Source organism: Syngnathoides biaculeatus, chromosome 17, assembly GCF_019802595.1.
Source record: "Syngnathoides biaculeatus isolate LvHL_M chromosome 17, ASM1980259v1, whole genome shotgun sequence".
In the NCBI taxonomy this organism is placed as follows: Eukaryota; Metazoa; Chordata; class Actinopteri; order Syngnathiformes; family Syngnathidae; genus Syngnathoides; species Syngnathoides biaculeatus.
This window is the reverse complement of record NC_084656.1, coordinates 15959384-15978319: the sequence shown is the minus strand read 5'-3', so window position 1 is coordinate 15978319 and position 18936 is coordinate 15959384. Positions and strand designations below refer to the sequence as shown.

Genomic DNA, 18936 nt, shown 5'->3' with positions numbered 1-18936 from the left:
TATGTATTTATGTATTTAATACTGAGGGAATGCAAGTCATCATCAAGGGCCCAGTGCGTACAGTCTGCGTTGGATTTAGGCCAAAAAAAAAAAAAAAAAAAAAAAAGCATGCGACTCTGCTTGCAAGATAGTCACACCACTTCACTGACTTCAAACAACGAGCGTCTAAAAATAACTACAATGGCGAACCAAAGATAGAACTGCACTTCAAGCTCGTAGCACGTTAACAAATAACGCGATAAAAGCTAAATAGGCATGACTCAGGTGTGATTTAAAAAAAAAAATCATGTTTAATAACACGAACTCGATGACGCACTGAGTCGTGTCATACAGTTGAGATTTATATACTGCTTTCGTGCCTGGAAAACTAAGAAAGCGGGATTATTTCTCTGGTAAAACGAGTATATAGAAGCAAAGACAATGGATGGATGGATAGGTGGATGGATGCAAAATCTTTCAATTGTAATGATCCCCAATAGCCGTTAGGGGGCGCTCACACGACGGTTGAAATTGGCAAATGATTCCCCCATGTTTTAAATGCGTCACTCTTAGTCGTGGTGTTATTTTGTACACTTGCACAATCTCATAACTCAGCACCCCCCCCCCAAAAAAAAAAAAAAAATACCCCTATGAATAATGCCTGAAATGTAATTCAGGGAAGTGTTATCTAACATGTTTTTAAAATGTAGTGCTGCTTGCGAAGCCGAACCCTGACACTTGCGGATTTGCTGTGGTTGCAGAAAGACACGTTGCACGCGTGCCCCCTGAGAATCCTCCAGAGCCCACTAAAGTGTCCCTGAAGCTAACAGGAAATAATTAAGCCGCCTTCGTGTTGATCATAAATGATTTACCGCCTTCCTTAACGATAGGAGGGAGGCAGATGCCAAACAACATTAACAAGGCAAGACACGTCCCTTGAGTCAAACGCAGCACATACCTGACCCTTTAATTTCATTCATTACTGGATACACTAATTGTGCACAATGCTGCAATACTATTTTTTTTTAAATTACTTTATTACATAGGAACTCAGTTCATGCTCTTGATTTTAACTGATTACATGTGTGAAAATTGTGTCGTTTAGGTTAGTAATGGAACTACATTTGCACTATCATTATCCATCCATCCATTTTCTTTGCCGCTTATCCTCAAGAGGGTCGCGGAAGTGCTGGACCTTATGCCACAGCTGTCAACGGGCAGGAGGCGGGGTACACCCTGAACTGGTTGCCAGCCAATCGTAGGGCACATCGAGACGAACAGTCGCACTCACAATCACATCTAGGGACAATTTAGAATGTCCAATAAATGTTGCATGTTTTTGGGATGTGGGATGAAACCGGAGTGCCCGGAGAAAATGGGGAGGACATGTAAACTCAACAAAGGCAGGCCAGGATTGAACCCGGGTCCTCAGAACTGTGAAACCATGCCGCCTACTATTATTACTATTTTTGTTGTCAGTAGCAGTCGTGGTAGTTTTCTCTTTATAAGGTTATTTATGCGATCAATTTATATTGAACACCACTTTGTAAGAAACACACACTGGGATTGGCTGCACTCGGACATACGTACATATCTGTGATGTATCCTGGGGGTCATTACAGGTAATTACAAGAAATATTTGAATATTATTTGTGGTCATCAAGGACATTTTCCACAGTGGCAGATGCGTGTCGAGGCCCATTGAACATAAATTTGAATCATTTTCCTTTTTTTTACATCACAAAAATTATTTTTTATAAATTTGACTGGCTTATTGCATTTGTACAGCAGCATAGCTAGTGCATCGTGTCAATTCAGGTATTACCAATTTGACTAAATATGATTACACCTGTGTTCACATTTTCTTTTTTTTTTAAATTATTAATAGTTGTGAAAATGGGCGACACTGTGGCTCAGCTGGTAAAGTGTTAGCCTCACAGTTCTGAGGTCCCGGGTTCAATCTGGAATGGACGGATCCAACATTGGTATGTTTCTAATGAATATTTAGTATTAAACCCAGGTCTTGTCACACAACTCTCTTCTGCTTTTACAGTCGGTGCTGCACATTGTTACGCAACAAGATGATATTGCACAGGAAGGTGTGGGGACTGGGTGAGGGGGGGGGGGGGGGGGGGCTCGGTGAGGTAGGACGAGAGCGATCGGTGTTATTACTTCTCCGTGCTGCAGGTGCAGAACAACAGCATGTGGAGAGCAAAAACTCAATGGGATGGATGGAATTGTTGAAGAGCGAGTACCGAGAAAAACAATCTACTGCTGTGTGTTTTAGATGAACCAAATGAGGAGATTTTGGGAAACATATTTGTATTAATTGCGAGTTTATGAACTAGGCTACAGCCTGCAGTGTCCAGTTTACAGTTTATTGTCCAAATAATTGCCGCACAGTGATCACACAAGCAGACCAGTGTTTGGCCTAATATTTATTATATAAAAGGTGATCGCTGTTTTTATCATTTAAAAACATCTGCCTATTCTTACCCACCATCTGTCTGTGTTGAAGGGAGGGGTGCCATGCAAACTCCACAGTCAGGAGGGGGGTGGTGAGGGGCGTGAAGGCATTCTGCAGCACTGGCGCCCTGGTTCTTTTTTTTCTACCTGGAACGAGCGACTATGGCGGGGGACAAACAATGTAGATCAGAAGAAGACGGAGCGCTCGAAAGATGGGCACACTGGACCGATTAGAACAAACGAGAGGGAAATTTACGGCACTTCCAAAGGCGAGACTGTGCGACTGGTCTCCGGCAGCAACGTGGGGAGAGAGAGGGAGTGGGTGAGGTATAGGCTTAGGGGAGGGGATGGGAGGCAATTCAGCGCAGTGCGAGCGACTGGATGAGTGGCCGCATCAGCACCACTAGCTGTAGCATCTTGAGGCTGGCGTGTGGCTCGCGGCTGCCATAGCGTCTCCATCAACTAGACGAAGAGGGAGGGAAAAAAAGAAAAACACAAGCGACTGCACACGCATGCCGCGGCGACAACCCGAGGGGAGCTAGTCGGGGGCTAGACGGGGCTCGGGGGACGCGGGCGAGAGGAAACGGGGACGACTGGTAGCAGCAGCAGCAGCAGTGTAGCAGCAGCAGTAGCAGCAGCGGCACCATGGCGCAAGCCGCCAAGCAGCTCCGCAAGACCAAGGACCTCGCCGAGGCCGCCGCCCAGGAGCAGCGGGAGAAGGAGGAGGAGAAGATCAAAAAGAGGAATCGATCCAGGGACCGCAGGCGCAAGGTAAGACGTGTCGGGGTGATGAGGGATGCGACGGCGTTGCCTCCCGTCTCTTCACCGTCGCCCGTCGTTCTGGGATTGTGCTTCCTCCTGACTGGTGGAGAGCATTCACTGGGCACTTGCTTGGTTCCCCCAGCTGGTCCTCGGGCCTCAGCTGGTGTGTGCGTGTGTGTGCGGGTGTACGATTGTGGAGGTGTGGCACTGAAAGGCTTTTCACTTCTCAAATGAAGCACTGGTCATGATTTAAGATTATTAGATTATTTAGGATTATACAAACGGATGGCAATATAGTTTGCTGTCCTTGGGTGCATTTTTGTTGTAGACCAACATTAACTCCGTGGCATTCTCCTCATACACGCATGACTGGGTAGAATGCAAAATGTAGGCAAAGGTGATTGTAATTCCGATTTGAAGCTACTCGTGATATTTCAGTGGCATACTGAAGATTTTAGTTCAACATCATATTACCATATCTGTTTAAAACGTAACCCCCCCCCCCCCCCCCCACTGCCTCCTTGCATCCCCGACGCGCTCGCATGCTGGGTCTGCCTTTCGGTGCACATTTTATGAGCTTTGTACTGCCCGTACACTCAGCCTTCCCAAAATGATTCATGAGAATCAATATTGCATATTTCATTTCACGTGTCGCATAGTTGTCAGTTCGATGACAAGGCGAAGTGTTTGCTGTGAACGAAGATGAGATGATGAGTGTTCGGGGTACTCGATTAGGGGTGGCCGGGCACACAAAAACCTCTATACATTTGAGCCCCCCCCCCTGCAATATTGCCATACAGTTGACGATATACAGTAGTGGGTGAGTTGTCAATAGAGCTCATTTTAGCCAGGATTAACTACATGTTCAACTTTTTTTGGAATTGGCTTTTTCTGGAATTTCATGAAAATGTATCCATATGAATTACCGTGAAGTAAGAGGACTCCTGGGGAATCATAAGAGTCAAGACTCGGACCTTGTCTGTTGGCTTTTGTCCAGAGTATCCAAGAAAATCAATGCCCCGATAGATCTGGTTTCTACTTCTTGTTTTTGTTCCCATTTCGGTCAGCTGGATAGCACTAACATCATTTATGAACAAAGGACTTGACTGATCTTCTGCGACGGGAATATTGTGAAATACTCGCACAGTTTGAGGGAAGAATGGAAGAGCTGAGTTAGGATATAAACTTCTACATCATCCACTTGCTTGCCACCCGTTGTCTTTTTCCTGTTTGACAATTGTGAAAATCGATCGATGGAAAACACATGAATGTTATCAAAATTAATTGGCTGTAGAGTCAGTGAATGTTTGAACTGTGGAACTAATTCTTTAAAAACAGAATTCATCTCAACGGAGAGTTTTGTTTTTCAAATTGTCAAGATCTGAGTTTGAACAGTGTCACGGAACTGATTGTTAGAGCTTCGAGGCGTCACTGGACTATTTAAAGAACAGGACTTGATTCTTCACGTCCTCCTGTACATTCTTTAGTGTACAAACTCATGCCAAATTATTGTGCCTGTGTGTGCATGTAATGTGTGTGTAAGTGCAAAACCCCAATGCCAAAGACATTTTGATGTTGTGTTAAACGTAAATAAAGACCGAATACACTGATTTGCAAATACCTTTCAACCTATATTCAATTGGATACACTACAAAAAGAAGCTAGGGAAAGATTTTCAAACTGATCGATGCTATTATTTTCTTGCAAATATTCAGAATGAAATTGATGTGTGCAACAAATTCCCAAAAGGCTGGGACAGGGGCAACAAAAGATAGGGAAAGTTGAAGATTGCTAAAAACAAAACAAAACATCTTTTTGGAACACTCCATAGGTCAACAGGTCAAATGGTCAATTGGTGAGCTGGTTAATAAGTGAGTGTCATTAGTTTGTATTAAAGGAGCAATCCCGGAGGGCTCAGTTGTTCATAGGCAAGGATCGGGCAAGGTTGGAAACAACTGCGTGAGAAAATAGTCCAACAGTTGAAGAACAACATTTCTCAACTTACAATTGCAAGAAATGTAGGGATTTATCATCTGTGGTCCAAGATTCAGAGAATCTGCAGAAATCACCATTGATTGCCTGTGACCTTCGAGCCCTCAGCCAGCACCACATTTAAAAAAAACTTGATCATTGTGCAGAGAAAACATTGGCACTTCAGAAAACCATTGCCAGTTATTAAAGTTGTCGCTTCACCCACAAATGCAAATTAAAACTCTACCATGCAAAGTTAAAGCCACAGATGAACAACAGCCAGAAACACCGCCCTCGTCTCTGGGACCGAGCGCAGAAAATGGAATGGGGAAGGATTCCACTTTTCAAAGCTTCCACAATTAGTGTTGTTTTCAAATGCTTTTTGATTTTTGTTCAAAAGAAAGATGATGTTTTTAATCAGTTTGAACATGAAACATCTTGTCCTTCTTTTGTATTCAATTAAAAATAGGTTGAAAATGCTTTGAAAATGATTGCAATTTGTTTTTATTTATATTTTACATAACCTCGCAACTTCACTGGAATACGGCTTTGTATGTTAAAGATGGTCTGTTGAGAATGTTGCGTAATCTCTTTTGAATTTTTAGCACATCTTTCTTGTGTCATAAATAGTAAAGAAACTTTCCTGCTGCAGTGGCTTTCCAGAATTTTTGTTCCACTTGCATCTCCATATTTGCTGCTGACAATTCATATATTGAAGTATAGATGTATCCATCCACTCATTTTCTTTGCCGCTTATCCTCACGAGGGTCGCAGGGAGTACTGGAACCTATCCCAACTATCAATGGGCAGGAGGGGGGGGTATACCCTGAACTGATTGCCAGCCAATCGCAGGGCACATAGACACAAACATCCACACTCACAATCACACAAGAGGTGCAATTTAGAGTGTCCAATTAATGTTGCATGTTTTGGGGATGTGGGAGGAAACCGGAGTACCTGGAGGAAACCTACACAGGTACGGGGAGAACATGCAAACTCCACACAGGCGAGGCCGGGATCGAACCCGGGTCCTCAGAACAGTGAGTCCAACGCTTTACCAGCTGAGTCACCGTGCCGTCTTTATACATATATACATATGTATTTAAATATGTAACATATATGTACATACACACGTGATGTCAGACCTCAGTAAATCCCATGAGAACTTATTTATTGGTCTTCCTTGGATTACTTCTTTTTCTTTGGCTTTTTTTAATGTAACTTATCCCCCCCCCTTCCCCCCAAATACAGCAAATAAAATAAAGGAGAACATTTTGTGAAAGAGTTGTTCCAGAATGTTTACAAGCGATTGTAGTGAGAGCGCTGATCATTACCTCAGGGCAAAACAACAACCTGTCTAGATAGAGGCAGTATATTCTCCATACCGAGTATCGCCTCCTTCAAGCTTGTAAAATGTCTGACGCACTTCTGTATGGTATAAATGGGGAATGCTCAGTACATTACAGTATGTCCTTTTCCTTAGCACAAGAGAGATTAAAAAAAATCTATACAAGTGTCTCTTGAACACTTAAGTATTACAGTGAAGAAAATAAGTATTTGAACTCCTGAGGAAACCAATGTCAATATTTGGTACAGTAGCCTTTTTTTCCAATTACAGAGGTCAAACGTTTACTTTCCTTGTTCACCAGGTTTGCACAGACTGCAGGAGGGATTTTGGCCCACTCCTCCACACAGATCTTCTCTAGATCAGGCAGGTTTCTGGGCTGTCGCTGAGAAACACGGCGTTTCACCTCCCTCCAAAGATTTTCAATTGGGTTTAGGTCTGGAGACTGGCTAGGCCACGCCAGAACCTTGATATGCTTCTTACGGAGCCACTCCTTGGTTTTCCTGGCTGTGTGCTTTGGCTCAATGTCATGTTGAAAGACTCAGCCACGACCCATCTTCAATGTTCTGACTGAGGGAAAGAGGTTGTTCCCCAAAATCTCACAATACATGGCCGCGGTCATCCTCTCCTTAATACAGTGCAGTCGTCCTCTCCCATGTGCAGAAAAACACCCCCAAAGCATGATGCTACCACCCGCAAGCTTCACAGTAGGGATGGTGTTCTTGGGATGGAACTCATCATTTGTCTTCCTCCAGCGAGTTAGACAGTTAGTGGAATTATCACCAAAAAATTTGAACATTTTGGTCTCATCTGACCACAAACCTTTCTCCCATGGTGGACCTTTAAAGCCAGACTAACAGGTCTTTGAGGGTCAAAATTCTAGCTGATAGACAGGTGTTCAAATACTTAGTTGCAGCTGTATCACACAAATAAATTGTGAAAAAAATCATTATGATTTCTGTATTTTTCTTTTTAGATTATCTCTCTCATAGTGGACATGCACCTACAATGAAAATTTCAGACCCCTCCATGATTTCCAAGTGGGAGAACTTGCAATATAGCAGGGTGTTCAAATACTTATTTTCTTCACTGTATATGATATTAGTAACCCAATACTGGGGAGTTGGACAACCAAATATTGTTGTAAGTCGTGATCATTTAAACATCAATAACAAAAAACAACATGTCTACTTTTGTCTGATCCTCTTTTGGAAGATTCATGTCTTCCCAACACAATCATCAATTGCATCTATTTTTTTTTCAACTCTACTAATTCTCTATTTCCTTCTTCCTTGACTAGATTGTTGCTTTGCACTGATAAGAAGTAGGAAATGGAGACAGATATTCAAAGATTAGGCATCACAAGGTCTTAGTGTTCTAAGTATATTAATTAAGTGAAATTACCATTGTTGCAAATCAAACGGGGCGGCGTGCTATGGTAGCGCCTCCCCCATCCGGCTCTCCTTGGACAAAGGTCGCCCACTACAGTTTCAAGAGAAATGTTCTCATACTGCCTGACGGATTGTACACCAATGTGCATTAGTAGTTTAACGAGTGCTGACTCGCCTTCTTGCCGTACAACTGCCAAATTCAATTTAGGCTGTAGCTACTTAAATCTTCTCACCCAGTTTATTATCACCTGAAAGGCAAATCCATCCTTTGATAAATATTCACTCTTTGAAATTGTGGTAACAACGGTCAGTTTTGAGAAACATCATATTACCTTTGAATGTCAGTTTTCGCAATGTTGTCATGATTGTTAACTGAAAATGTTAAGCATGTTGCGTAACTACGGAAAAGGGGGGAAAAAATAATGCGGGGTCAACGCCGAGTCATTGTCACGGTAAATTGAGCCACTTAGCAAGAGAACTGAGTCAGGGAGATGAAAATATAAATGGAGAAAGTGGCAATATATCACATAATCTGTCCTCAAAGTCTTCCTACAACAGAAACGACAACAAGAACAGATGAGAAATGACCAGTTAGCACTTCGCCAGACCCAGTTGGTTTTTGGCGCACCGATCGTAAAAGTGTGCTGCGTGCTGTGTTGCTCATCTCCAAGTACGCCACATACTGTAAGTCAGAACAAGCATGAATATATTTGTGTCACATGTGAGCTCACATTTAAAAAAAAATCTTACCACAGGAAAAAAAAAAAAAAAAATCCACTGAGTTTTGACAGTGACAACAGAACCTCTTGGATCTTCACCTTAATCCGGATCCAAACCAAAAGACTTGCCTTGGCAGAGGCATCTTTATTGTACTCAATTGTGAGTGTTTCCACGGCGACGTGTCATCGCAAGCCTCCAGTCATGTAAATGTCACAGTAGACTGGGATAGTATATGATATTGGACTAGTAGTACAAGACGGTCTCAATTTAAGACGTTTCAACTTTACAACGCCCGTCCCCAGTCTGCCATTTTGTCTGTATTTGTGCGCCGGGATTATCTTCTCATTTTTTGCCATCCTTTTTGGACATTATCGCCCCAAAGAAGAAAGCTGCGTCTTTTAGCAATGCTTTTGCAGCCAAAATTAAAATCCATTACCATGGAAACGAAGCTCAAGACCATAAAAAGATTGGAGAAAGGGGAGACACCAACACCACCAAGGGTTCAGTCGGTCGACGGTGGTGACAATTATTAAAGACAAAGCCCATATTTTAGCGCATGTGAAGGATTCTGTTCCCATGTCGGATACAATAATCACAAAACAAGGTTCTTTGATACTTGTCGAGATGGAGAGGATTGAGGACCAGGTTCCTTCGCAGTAGCTAAGCACAGCCTCCCCTTCTTCTTCTCCATCCACCTCTCAGCAGTAATGCCAAGTATATCATCTTCTTTATTTCACTGTATTTGTTTTTTATACAAAGTATTTTGGTGTAAATTTCTGACTTTAATGGCGGAATCCGACTTAAGTCAAAATTCGAGATTAGTTGGTACCGTAGGAACGGATCTCACTTGTAGACCAAGGACTTCCTGTATAGGCTATGCTGATGAAAGTTCTTGCTCATCTCTTTCTGGTTCATGTACAGTTCTGTGTTGTCCACAAGATGAAGTAATCTTTCACTTATCTCGTTGGGGTGGCGGTACACGAGGCTCTTCGGTCATGCACTTAATACAGTAGAGTTGAAGTTCTGCTAATGGGTAGTGTGTACACGGTGTGCATATGTGCATGTGTGTTGTCATGCCTTCAGGGTGCCTTGTTCCTCTTTTATGTAACTTTCTGGAAGTGTAGCCTTAACTGTCTTCTGCTACTATTTGCCGCACAAGAAAAATAACATCTACGTCGCTTAAGCTTGGCTTGTACAACATTGTAATGGAAATACCACAACTCGTTATGAAATGATCAGATAATAATTATTCTCCTACACTTTGTTTCTTGTAAATGGAAATAATTGTCTTTCATGCTTCAACGTTCAGTACAAGATTTATGCAGTAACCTACCTTGTACAGTACCGTACGTTCTCAAAAATAATGAGCAATTTTTTCCCAAAATATTTTCAAAAAGTCAAGAGAGCGTATTATATTTAGGTATGGATGAAAAAAAAAACACAATCACATTGTATAGTTGTATACAGGTACATAGGGTGGTTAAAAAAAAGGTATACAAATACATTTCGATATGATATTTGATGTCTTATGTTACATGTTTATATAAATCACGGTAATGTGCGCCACCAACCTGAACTCTGACCTCCTCGGGGGAAGTAGGGGGCGTTGCATTTTACGATCGTTCGCGTAACATCTTTGTTGCTACTGCACCAAACACCAATAACGACAGCCCGAGAGTTTGTTTTTAACTTAAACGAAGACACAAGTTGTCGACTACAAGGGCTAGTTGTGCAGCCACTTTTAAAAGAAATGTGACCTCACTCTGGCCGATGACGCGGCCAAACCGGAAGCAAAACAACATGAGCTAACCGCTAACAGCTAACTAACGAAACTATGTAGTACGATCGTCATGGGCACATTTAAAATCAAAACGGGATACCGTGCACAATTGAAATGCTTACTTTTTTGAGGAGCCTATTACACTCATTTCTACGTAGTTTGAGCTCTCATTTTGATTGCGACCTAGCGCTATGAAGAGCTGCGACACATTGTAGCCTGTTGTTCCTGATTTTTTTTTTTTTTTAGGACAACTTTGGGGGTGCGCATTATACTTCAGGACTCATTATACTTGAGAAATTATGGTTCACGGCATTCTGCGCGCCGACAAGCTCATCTTTTTCTTCGAAATCAGAAAGACCAGTCATTGTTTCCAAGTGTTTGACGATAATGCCAAAAATACTACATCGCTAGACATAAGGGACACCTTCACATTTAAAGGTTGTTTCAGTTTGAATACTAATGCTTTTACTTTGTGTTTGATGTATAATAATACAAGAAAATTCATTTTTCGCACACATGACGATATCAATACACAAATGCTGAAATTATTTGTAGATACACGCGTTTCATGAGACTCCATTATTATGCTCTTTGATTGGCTTTATGATCTCACTTGGAAATGTTCTTAAACAAGCGAATATCTAACTTCATAGCTCAACGGGAGTCATCAAAAGAACGTTTTGAAGACTTGGACGACATTAACCCTCGAGAATCTTTTCAGGAGGGGATAAAGTGTTGGCAGAGGGAGCTAAAAAAAGTGTGTTCAAATTCCACGGAGATTACTTCAAAGGGCAAAACTTGCAGTTTTGACTTTGAATTTTAAATAGTGGACTGAATATCATTTGTGATACTCGTCCTGGAACTTTTCTAACTTCAGATTCACATATTATTTTATCTAATCGTTGTGAGGTGATCTGTGAAGCCAATGTTAGCATTTCAAATTCTAGCTAGTTTTCAGACATGAGGGTTCACATGCTTGTAAAAGAGAAAGATGTCTTTGTTAGTACTTGTCAGTTCTTTGCAATGAAAGATGAAAAATGCCATTAGATCTACGCTAAATAAGACAGGAACAAGTGGCGCAAGACTGTAGTAGCTTGTTGCCTTTTGAAGAGGTTTAAAGGAAAAAGCAGGGCCCGGATGCGGCCAAGGTCGAACCGAGCAGAGCCGTACTCAGCACGGCCCAAAGCGGCAAGTGGGCAGTATTGGCCTGCCAGCCTTGGTTTACGCTGCACCTTAGACGACACACACCGCCTCTGCGTTACTGGATCTGTCGCTGACTATGTGCTGATGTGATTCCAGGAAAGCAGTGTGACTGATGATATTGATCACGTCCTTTTCTTGGACAAATTTGGGCGCGACGACAAAAGTGATGATCCGTTCCCTTTGGTTCATTAACTCAAATGCTTGGTTCTTAATGTGACTTTGTGCATTGGATGATAAAAGTGTGCAAAGTGAAGACTTTTCAGAACAATCTACTTAAAAAAAAAAAAAACATGTAACTTTGTAACTCCACAATAACACTTGGTGACTAGAAAGCATGTCCTTGGTTTATTTGTCAACACTCCGGTGATAATCATAGTTTTAGAGTTTTCCTGAAGCCCCCTTTAATCATCAGCTTCTTTTTGTGCACGTTATCTCTCATCTCTCTGAGGTTATGTCGTTGATATTCCACAAATACTAAATAATTCAGTTTGAAAGGTCGACTCGGACCCACTGGGGCTGATCAGGGTAGATTTGAAGGCTTGTGAAAGACCAGACTGGCTTTTATTGTGAAATGTAATTTAGATCGTGAACCCTTACAGAAATCAACGTTTAACTATGAGAGGGCGGCTCTGTGGTGAGAGGTCGGCACGTCCGCTTCACAGTTCTGAGAGTGGGCGTTTGAATCCGGGCTGCGGCCTAATTTCTGTGTGGAGTTTGCACGTTTGCTTACACGCTCGCAAATGTTTTTCTCTGCGTACTCTGGTTTCCTCACTCATTTCAAAAACAAAATAACTATTCAAAAAATAAAATAAATTACAATAAAGGGAACGGTTTCAGAATAAAATGTAACTCCAGGCCAGTCACACTTCTGAGTTATCAGCTGTCCAGTTAGAAAGGAAGACTAATTCTGAAATAACGAAGACAGCTCTAAAAAGGACTGCTTCCGAAAGCGATGACCAAAGTTCATTTTCCTGTCTTCACCTCTTCTGGATGATTTTTCTCATTTTTGCATTTTGCCGGTGCGCTCGCACACTCATGTAGTGCTGAACAGATGTACGTAGTTGCTATTATTAATTTTGCTTTGGAACCTCTAAAGTGGAACTGGTTCCAATCTGTGAGGCTGGTTGACTTCCAAGTTGTTATGATTTCAAAGCAATTCTTCCCATACAAATCAATCCAAAGTGAATTATGTACTTCCGACAAGGCTCAAACTGTCTCCATTAAAATACCTTTAAAATAAAATTGTCAAGGTGACAGCTTAACTAAAAGTAAAATTAGTCATTATTTGAACAGGAAACAATTTTATGACAAGTTTCCCTAGTCAATACTTATTATACATCGGAAATTTCAAATAAGTGTTTAATAATTTAACATTAGTAAAATTAGACTTCTAACTGCATGTAAAATTACACCGCCTCGAGCTCTCACACCATTTTTCCTTTACAAAATATTTGTGCCGTGTATATAAAGCTTCCAACGTGGAGCAATAATGGCGTTTACAGTATATGAATGGGCACCATGTCTGACAATATTTTGCACAAGTGGCTCCATAATTGCCTTACAATGAGCTCCTTTCTTATATAACAATGTGAAGAGGATTTCTCTCATTTTTTAAAAGAGTTAGTGAAAAAAAAGTAATTAGAGGAGTCAGAAAAGTAGCTAAATAGTCAGAAAAGTCACTAAATACAGTGAGAAAGTTGGTAATTTAGGAATCCATTCATGTATATTCTTCTTCTTTTCCTTTCGGCTTGTCTCGTTAGGGGTCGCCACAGCGTATATAAGCCTCTGAATTTTTTTTTTAAATTTGATTAATCACTGAGCCCCACTGCAAACTAGGTCAGACTGTATAAACACTGCCTCTGCTGGTTCTAAACTAGTAGTACACTATATTTGACCGCAGGTGGTCTATTCTACACAGATTTTAAAATATTATACCCATTCATACCTTGGATATTAGTTAAAAGTGGAAATTGTGATGTGATGTGATGTGATGGGGTTTTTTTTTTTGGGGGGGGGGTGCAAATTCAACCACCAGCAAAAGTACAGTTGCCTTGTCTCAACCTTATGTAGATTTTGGAAGAGTAAGTTAAAAATGACTTGGAAAATTATCCTATTAGGCTAACAATATTATTTTCATATACTATTATTGGACTCATTGACATTGCTCCACAGTACAATCACTTAAATGTGGCTACTGGTTTGAAATGAACACCTGCGTCTAATGAGTATATGAACAAAATGTTATGAAATATTAATTAAGCTGTGAACCGCCCGGTGGCAGATATGTTCATGTTGAAAAATTGCTCCGCTAATCTCTCCATGAGTGAAGAGGTTCAGAGATTAATCCAGTGCGCCAGCACAGGTTTGTATTTTCAGGTACCTCGACAAAATGGTGTGTCTTGCAGTAGCACCATTTTGATCAGAGAGCGCAACTCGGTACACGAGAGGCTTTTCGATAAATATTGTGGCTTCCTGTACTCGTTAATCAGAGCATCCGTCACCATTGTTAGCAAGGCCACGCGGCGGTAAGCCGCGGCACAGTGCGGGTGGGGTCGGAGACGTAAATCTTGTGGCAAAGTTTATTACAAACCCCGGGGTCAGCTGTCTGGTGGCCTGAGGTGACTGACGTAACCATGGAGATTGCGGGATGACACTGCACAATGAGGGCATGCCTTGATGTTGATGAGCCATCTAAACAGCTGCCTGGTTATACAGACGCACGTGAAGTGGTGGGGGCGGGAGTGGGGTAGCTTGTTGCTTGAGCTGTAGCCACAGATTTATTTGGAGGCAGCTACCTCAAAATGTCTTCAACCGCGACTCACATTCCATGAACTCCATTAAAATAAAACTTTGGAAACATGTCTAACTTACATAATTGCCCTACATACAGGATATAGCCAGCGCTAATGATTCATCGCGGGTCATTAGGAAAGTCAGGATGAGTGAGCGCTGTTAATTCCAAAGAATCATTACAAAGGAGAGGGAAAGTGATTCGGACTGGCGCCGTGCCATCAACGTTGATAGGCACTCATAGTGAACATACACACACTTAGAAGTGGAACTGGACATTATGTAATGGAATTAGCAGCGCTCGATGTCTTTGTGGATCGTGCGGCCTTCAGAAGTCCACTAATGCACTGAAACAGCAGCTGCCAGGCACGCCCCGACTCCATCGCAGAAAGTGGACATGATAACATGCGGCGTACGATCAAAAATCAAAGATTTTATCAAGTCTTTGATGCAATGTGCTGATTCTTATTGTGTTTTACAGTTGGATCATTTGTGAAGGCCTGGTGAAATTTGTTGGAGGGGGGAAAAAAAAAAACAGCCCGCATTTATTATCCAACGCAAAACAAATAGTTACAACGGACTATTTCCGCCAGGTCCGCAATGTACTGACAATCTCACCAGTGATTGGCAAATGAGGTACCGTTTACTAAAATGTCCTGCTTCTGCAAATGAATGGGCAGGAAAAACTGGAGCAATATGACTGCTTCATAAAATAATGGGTGGCGCTAATAAGTATTGCTGTGCGCCCCTTTGCACCAGAATCGAGCTGCTATGAAAGCAAAACTAGCTTCCACCATTCTTTGAGCACAGGGGATATACAGAATACAAATGAGGGTGTGTTTTGTTCCTCAGCACACAAAGACATGTCGCAGACATTTCAGCAAGTATCAAATTCATTGTACTGCAATTGGATGACGGGTTGTCGTCACAAACATCATACGGTCATTGTTTGAATGTACCGTAATTTCCGGCTTTTATAAGCCTCACCCAGTACATTTGGAAAGGAAATACCATTTGGTACATACATAAGCCGCTCCTGTGTAAAAGCCGCGAGTGTCCACATTGAACTCCACGTTGAAAACAAGAGATATTTACAAAGAAAGACGGTACACAGAAAGAGTTTTCAAAGTTTAGAGTTTAATACCTTAGCTTAGCTTAGCTTAGCATAGCAACAACATGGTAGCACGAACTGAGCTGAGCGTAAAACAAAAAACAAAAAAACATACCGATTTAAAAGTAGCATCATGGTAGGACAGCACTAACAGGGCCGGTTAAAAAAAACATACCTAAATCACTGAGACGCAGCAGTAACACAGCAGCAATGCGCTAGCGCGGTGCGAAAGCTAGTGCAGCGCTATCGCTAGCCTGCCGCTAACAGGGCCAGTTAAAAAAAAAACATACTAGTAAAAATCACTGAGACACGGCAGTAACACTAGCTAGCGCACAGCAAACACCTAATAGGGCCGGTTAAAAAAAAAGAAGGTAAAAGTCACTTCCTTGGCATGTACATTCCACCGGTGACACTCTTACCTTTCCCGGTCGAGTACGGCCGTTTGAAAAAATACACAAATTAGCTGCATCACCGCATAAGCTGCAGAGTTGAAAGCGTGTGAAAAGTCGTCGTTTATAGGCCGGGAATTACGGTAATGTTTTTTCTTGACCTTCTGGCTTCTCCTAACTTTCATCTGAACACAAATGTTCTCAAATGGTATCCCCAGATCTCGGAATGCAGAGGTCACAATTTATGTGCTTGAAACCTAGTTTACACTACTCGGGCCTCGTAGCTTGGTTATAGAAGCATTGTGACATGTCCTTGTAGTAAGCATTTGTTTCATTTGTGCCTATATCACAACTAAATAAAAATATATATATATATATGACTGAAAAATGTAAATGTTCTCAATGTACTGAAAGTTTTCCAGCAAGTGTCACTTTTATCCCGCCCATAAAGGAATAATGCAGGTGCGGTTTTAAGTCAACGCTGTCACCCGTTATTGATTGGTTATTGAATTATGGGCCATTTCATCTGCTGCCTGGCCGCTATCCCAACGATACATTACCTTCTTTCTCATTAGGAGAACGCATAAAAAGCACACGTCCGTCCAAGTGAATCAGAATCCCAAATAGCTTTCGACGCGTTGTGAAAACCGGCGAAACAATCAAAACAGAACATCAGCAGTTTTCCAACAACCCCACGAATACCAGTTGCCATTGTTTTCTGTGGTGTCACTTTGCAGTGTTTGGATCAGCACTTAAGTGACGGCAGCTCGCCTGTGAACGCGACGAGAAGCGACAGCTACTTCTCCTGAGTTGACTCTCAAAGCTCTTCACCCCTCTGCTTATTGATGCATTCCTTCCCCAGCGGAAATGACTTTGCATTATAATGGTCAGGACCCGCTTCCACAAAAAAAACATTGCGGATTTGGTAAATAGTTTACACACCCCTATTAGTGTGTATTCATCTGTACTTTTGCGATATAAAAAAAATGAGACCAAGACAAATCATTTCAAACATACTTCCACCATTAATGTGGCCTCTATACCTCAGACAATTCTATTTAATTGAATTTTAAAAAATATTTTCAAAAGGGGATCTAAAATCAAACAATTGTGATAATGCAGTTATTCATGTCTTTGGAATTAAATACTGTAGTCACATTCAAATTCCATGTTAATGGAAATCAGCACAGCGGCACAGTGGATCAGCTGGTGAAGTATTGGTTCAATCACGGACCCCCCTGTGCGGAGTTTACATGTTCTCCCCGTGCCTGTGTGGGTTTTCTCCGGTCACTCCGGTTACTTCCCACATTCCAAAAACAAGCAACATTAATTGGACACTCTAAATTGCCCCTAGGTGTGATTGTGAGTGTGGCTGGTTGTTTGTCACCATGCGTCCTGCGATTGGGTGGCAACCAGTTCGGAGTGTACCCTGCCTCCTGCCCGTTGACAGCTGGGATAGGCTCCAGCACTTCCCGGGACCCTTGTGTGGATAAGCGGTTATGAAACTGGATGGATGGAAATCAGCACGCACCTGGCACCATTTAATGCAAATCTGATTAACCCCAAATAAAGTTTGATGTTCCAAAAGGCTTATCCACAGGACTTTGATTTAGAAAGTCTGTAACATCATATATCAAAAACTGTTAACTGCTTGGTATCCGTACACTTGTCTTTGTTACTACTTACTCTTTTAATATTCAAAAAGTTGTGAAAATGGACTTCAAAATCCTAGAAAGACACAAGCCCACCATGCGACTACCCCCCACAAAGTGTTTGCAATTGACTATACTAATAGCTTAAACCTTAAATATACCCCAAACTATGATTCCAAAACACTTCCATATCATTTCAAATTGATTATACATTACCCTTAAAAAAATCCAACATTTTGAAACAATATACCAGAAAAGCAAGTACAGTGACATATTTACCACTTTGGAGATTTATCATTTTCAGTGATCCACAGATAGATAATTTCACTTTTGAAATACTGTACAAACTCTGTTCCTCGCTATTAACTTCCACCACTGGAAATAATGATCTTTCTCTGACCTTTCATTACATCAAACTTGAGAAACTCCCTCCCCTGCTTTTCATCTGCCGGTTGGACCATTAATGGAATCTTTCTATCACGCTGCTCTACGTTGTCAAGCCGCTAGCCTGGAAGCTAGCTAACTGCTAACATTTGACATCAAAAGAGGAAAGACATTTTGGAAGGATCTTAGGATGTAACAGCTAGTGGAGTGTGTGAGTTAGTAAATGGTGAATCCTAAATAGCTCGGCTTTACTGTAAATACTTAATTTCTCATTAAATTTCATAGCATTGCGTAGAGCAAATGTTTTTTCTAGCACCACACACACCCTGCGGTCTCGCTAGCAGCCATCTTGTTCTTCTCCACTTCCCCTTTTTACTTCTTTGAGTGCAAGTATATCTTCATTTTGCTTCCTTTAATTACTCATTTTGCTTATTTATTTCAAGAATAGATGTAGAGTTGATGTTGTTTGTTACGTTGAATGAATTGTGACAATGAATAAGTACGAGATGACTGTGTTGTTTCAAATTGCTACCGCAAAGTATGAACTCAACCAGGCATAATAAGAACAAGAATGAATATTTCACGTTATCGACGATGTTGTAAAAATGACTCTGTTCACTCTTAGTTTGGCAAAAGACTGCAAATATTCTAAATTCCATTTCAGTCAACCACCAATTTCAATGTCAGTTTTTGTGAAAACGGCACAAAAAAGCCCAAATAAACATCAAGCATGTATCGTGCCAGAAACTCTTGAACATCATTTGTCTGAGCGGGGATCAGAAAATATTAAAAGTTTTTGATGTCTTGAATCTTCAAAATGCCGCTGTCAGCCAAAGTGAGTCACGTCACGTCACGTTAGGGCCTCCCATCATGCAGGCTTTCCAGTCACGGGAACGACGTCACTCCGGTCACTTCCTTTCCACAGTGCCGCTGTAACGCTCAACCTGCAGCCACATGACACTTCTAGTATCATCATTAAAGCCTGTCCGCTTG

At 41.6% G+C, this 18936-nt stretch overlaps 1 protein-coding gene across 1 annotated transcript in view; it reads left to right on the top strand.

Annotated features, from left to right (window-relative positions):
• The first annotated feature begins 2847 nt into the window (after window positions 1–2847).
• Window positions 2848–18936, top strand: part of ank1b (ankyrin 1, erythrocytic b) — a 72422-nt gene continuing 56333 nt past the window's right edge. The window contains exon 1 of the mRNA XM_061800890.1: window positions 2848–3216. Within this exon, the coding sequence (XP_061656874.1) occupies window positions 3091–3216 (126 nt within the window). The 5' untranslated portion in view covers window positions 2848–3090. The remainder of the gene's footprint in view (window positions 3217–18936) is intronic.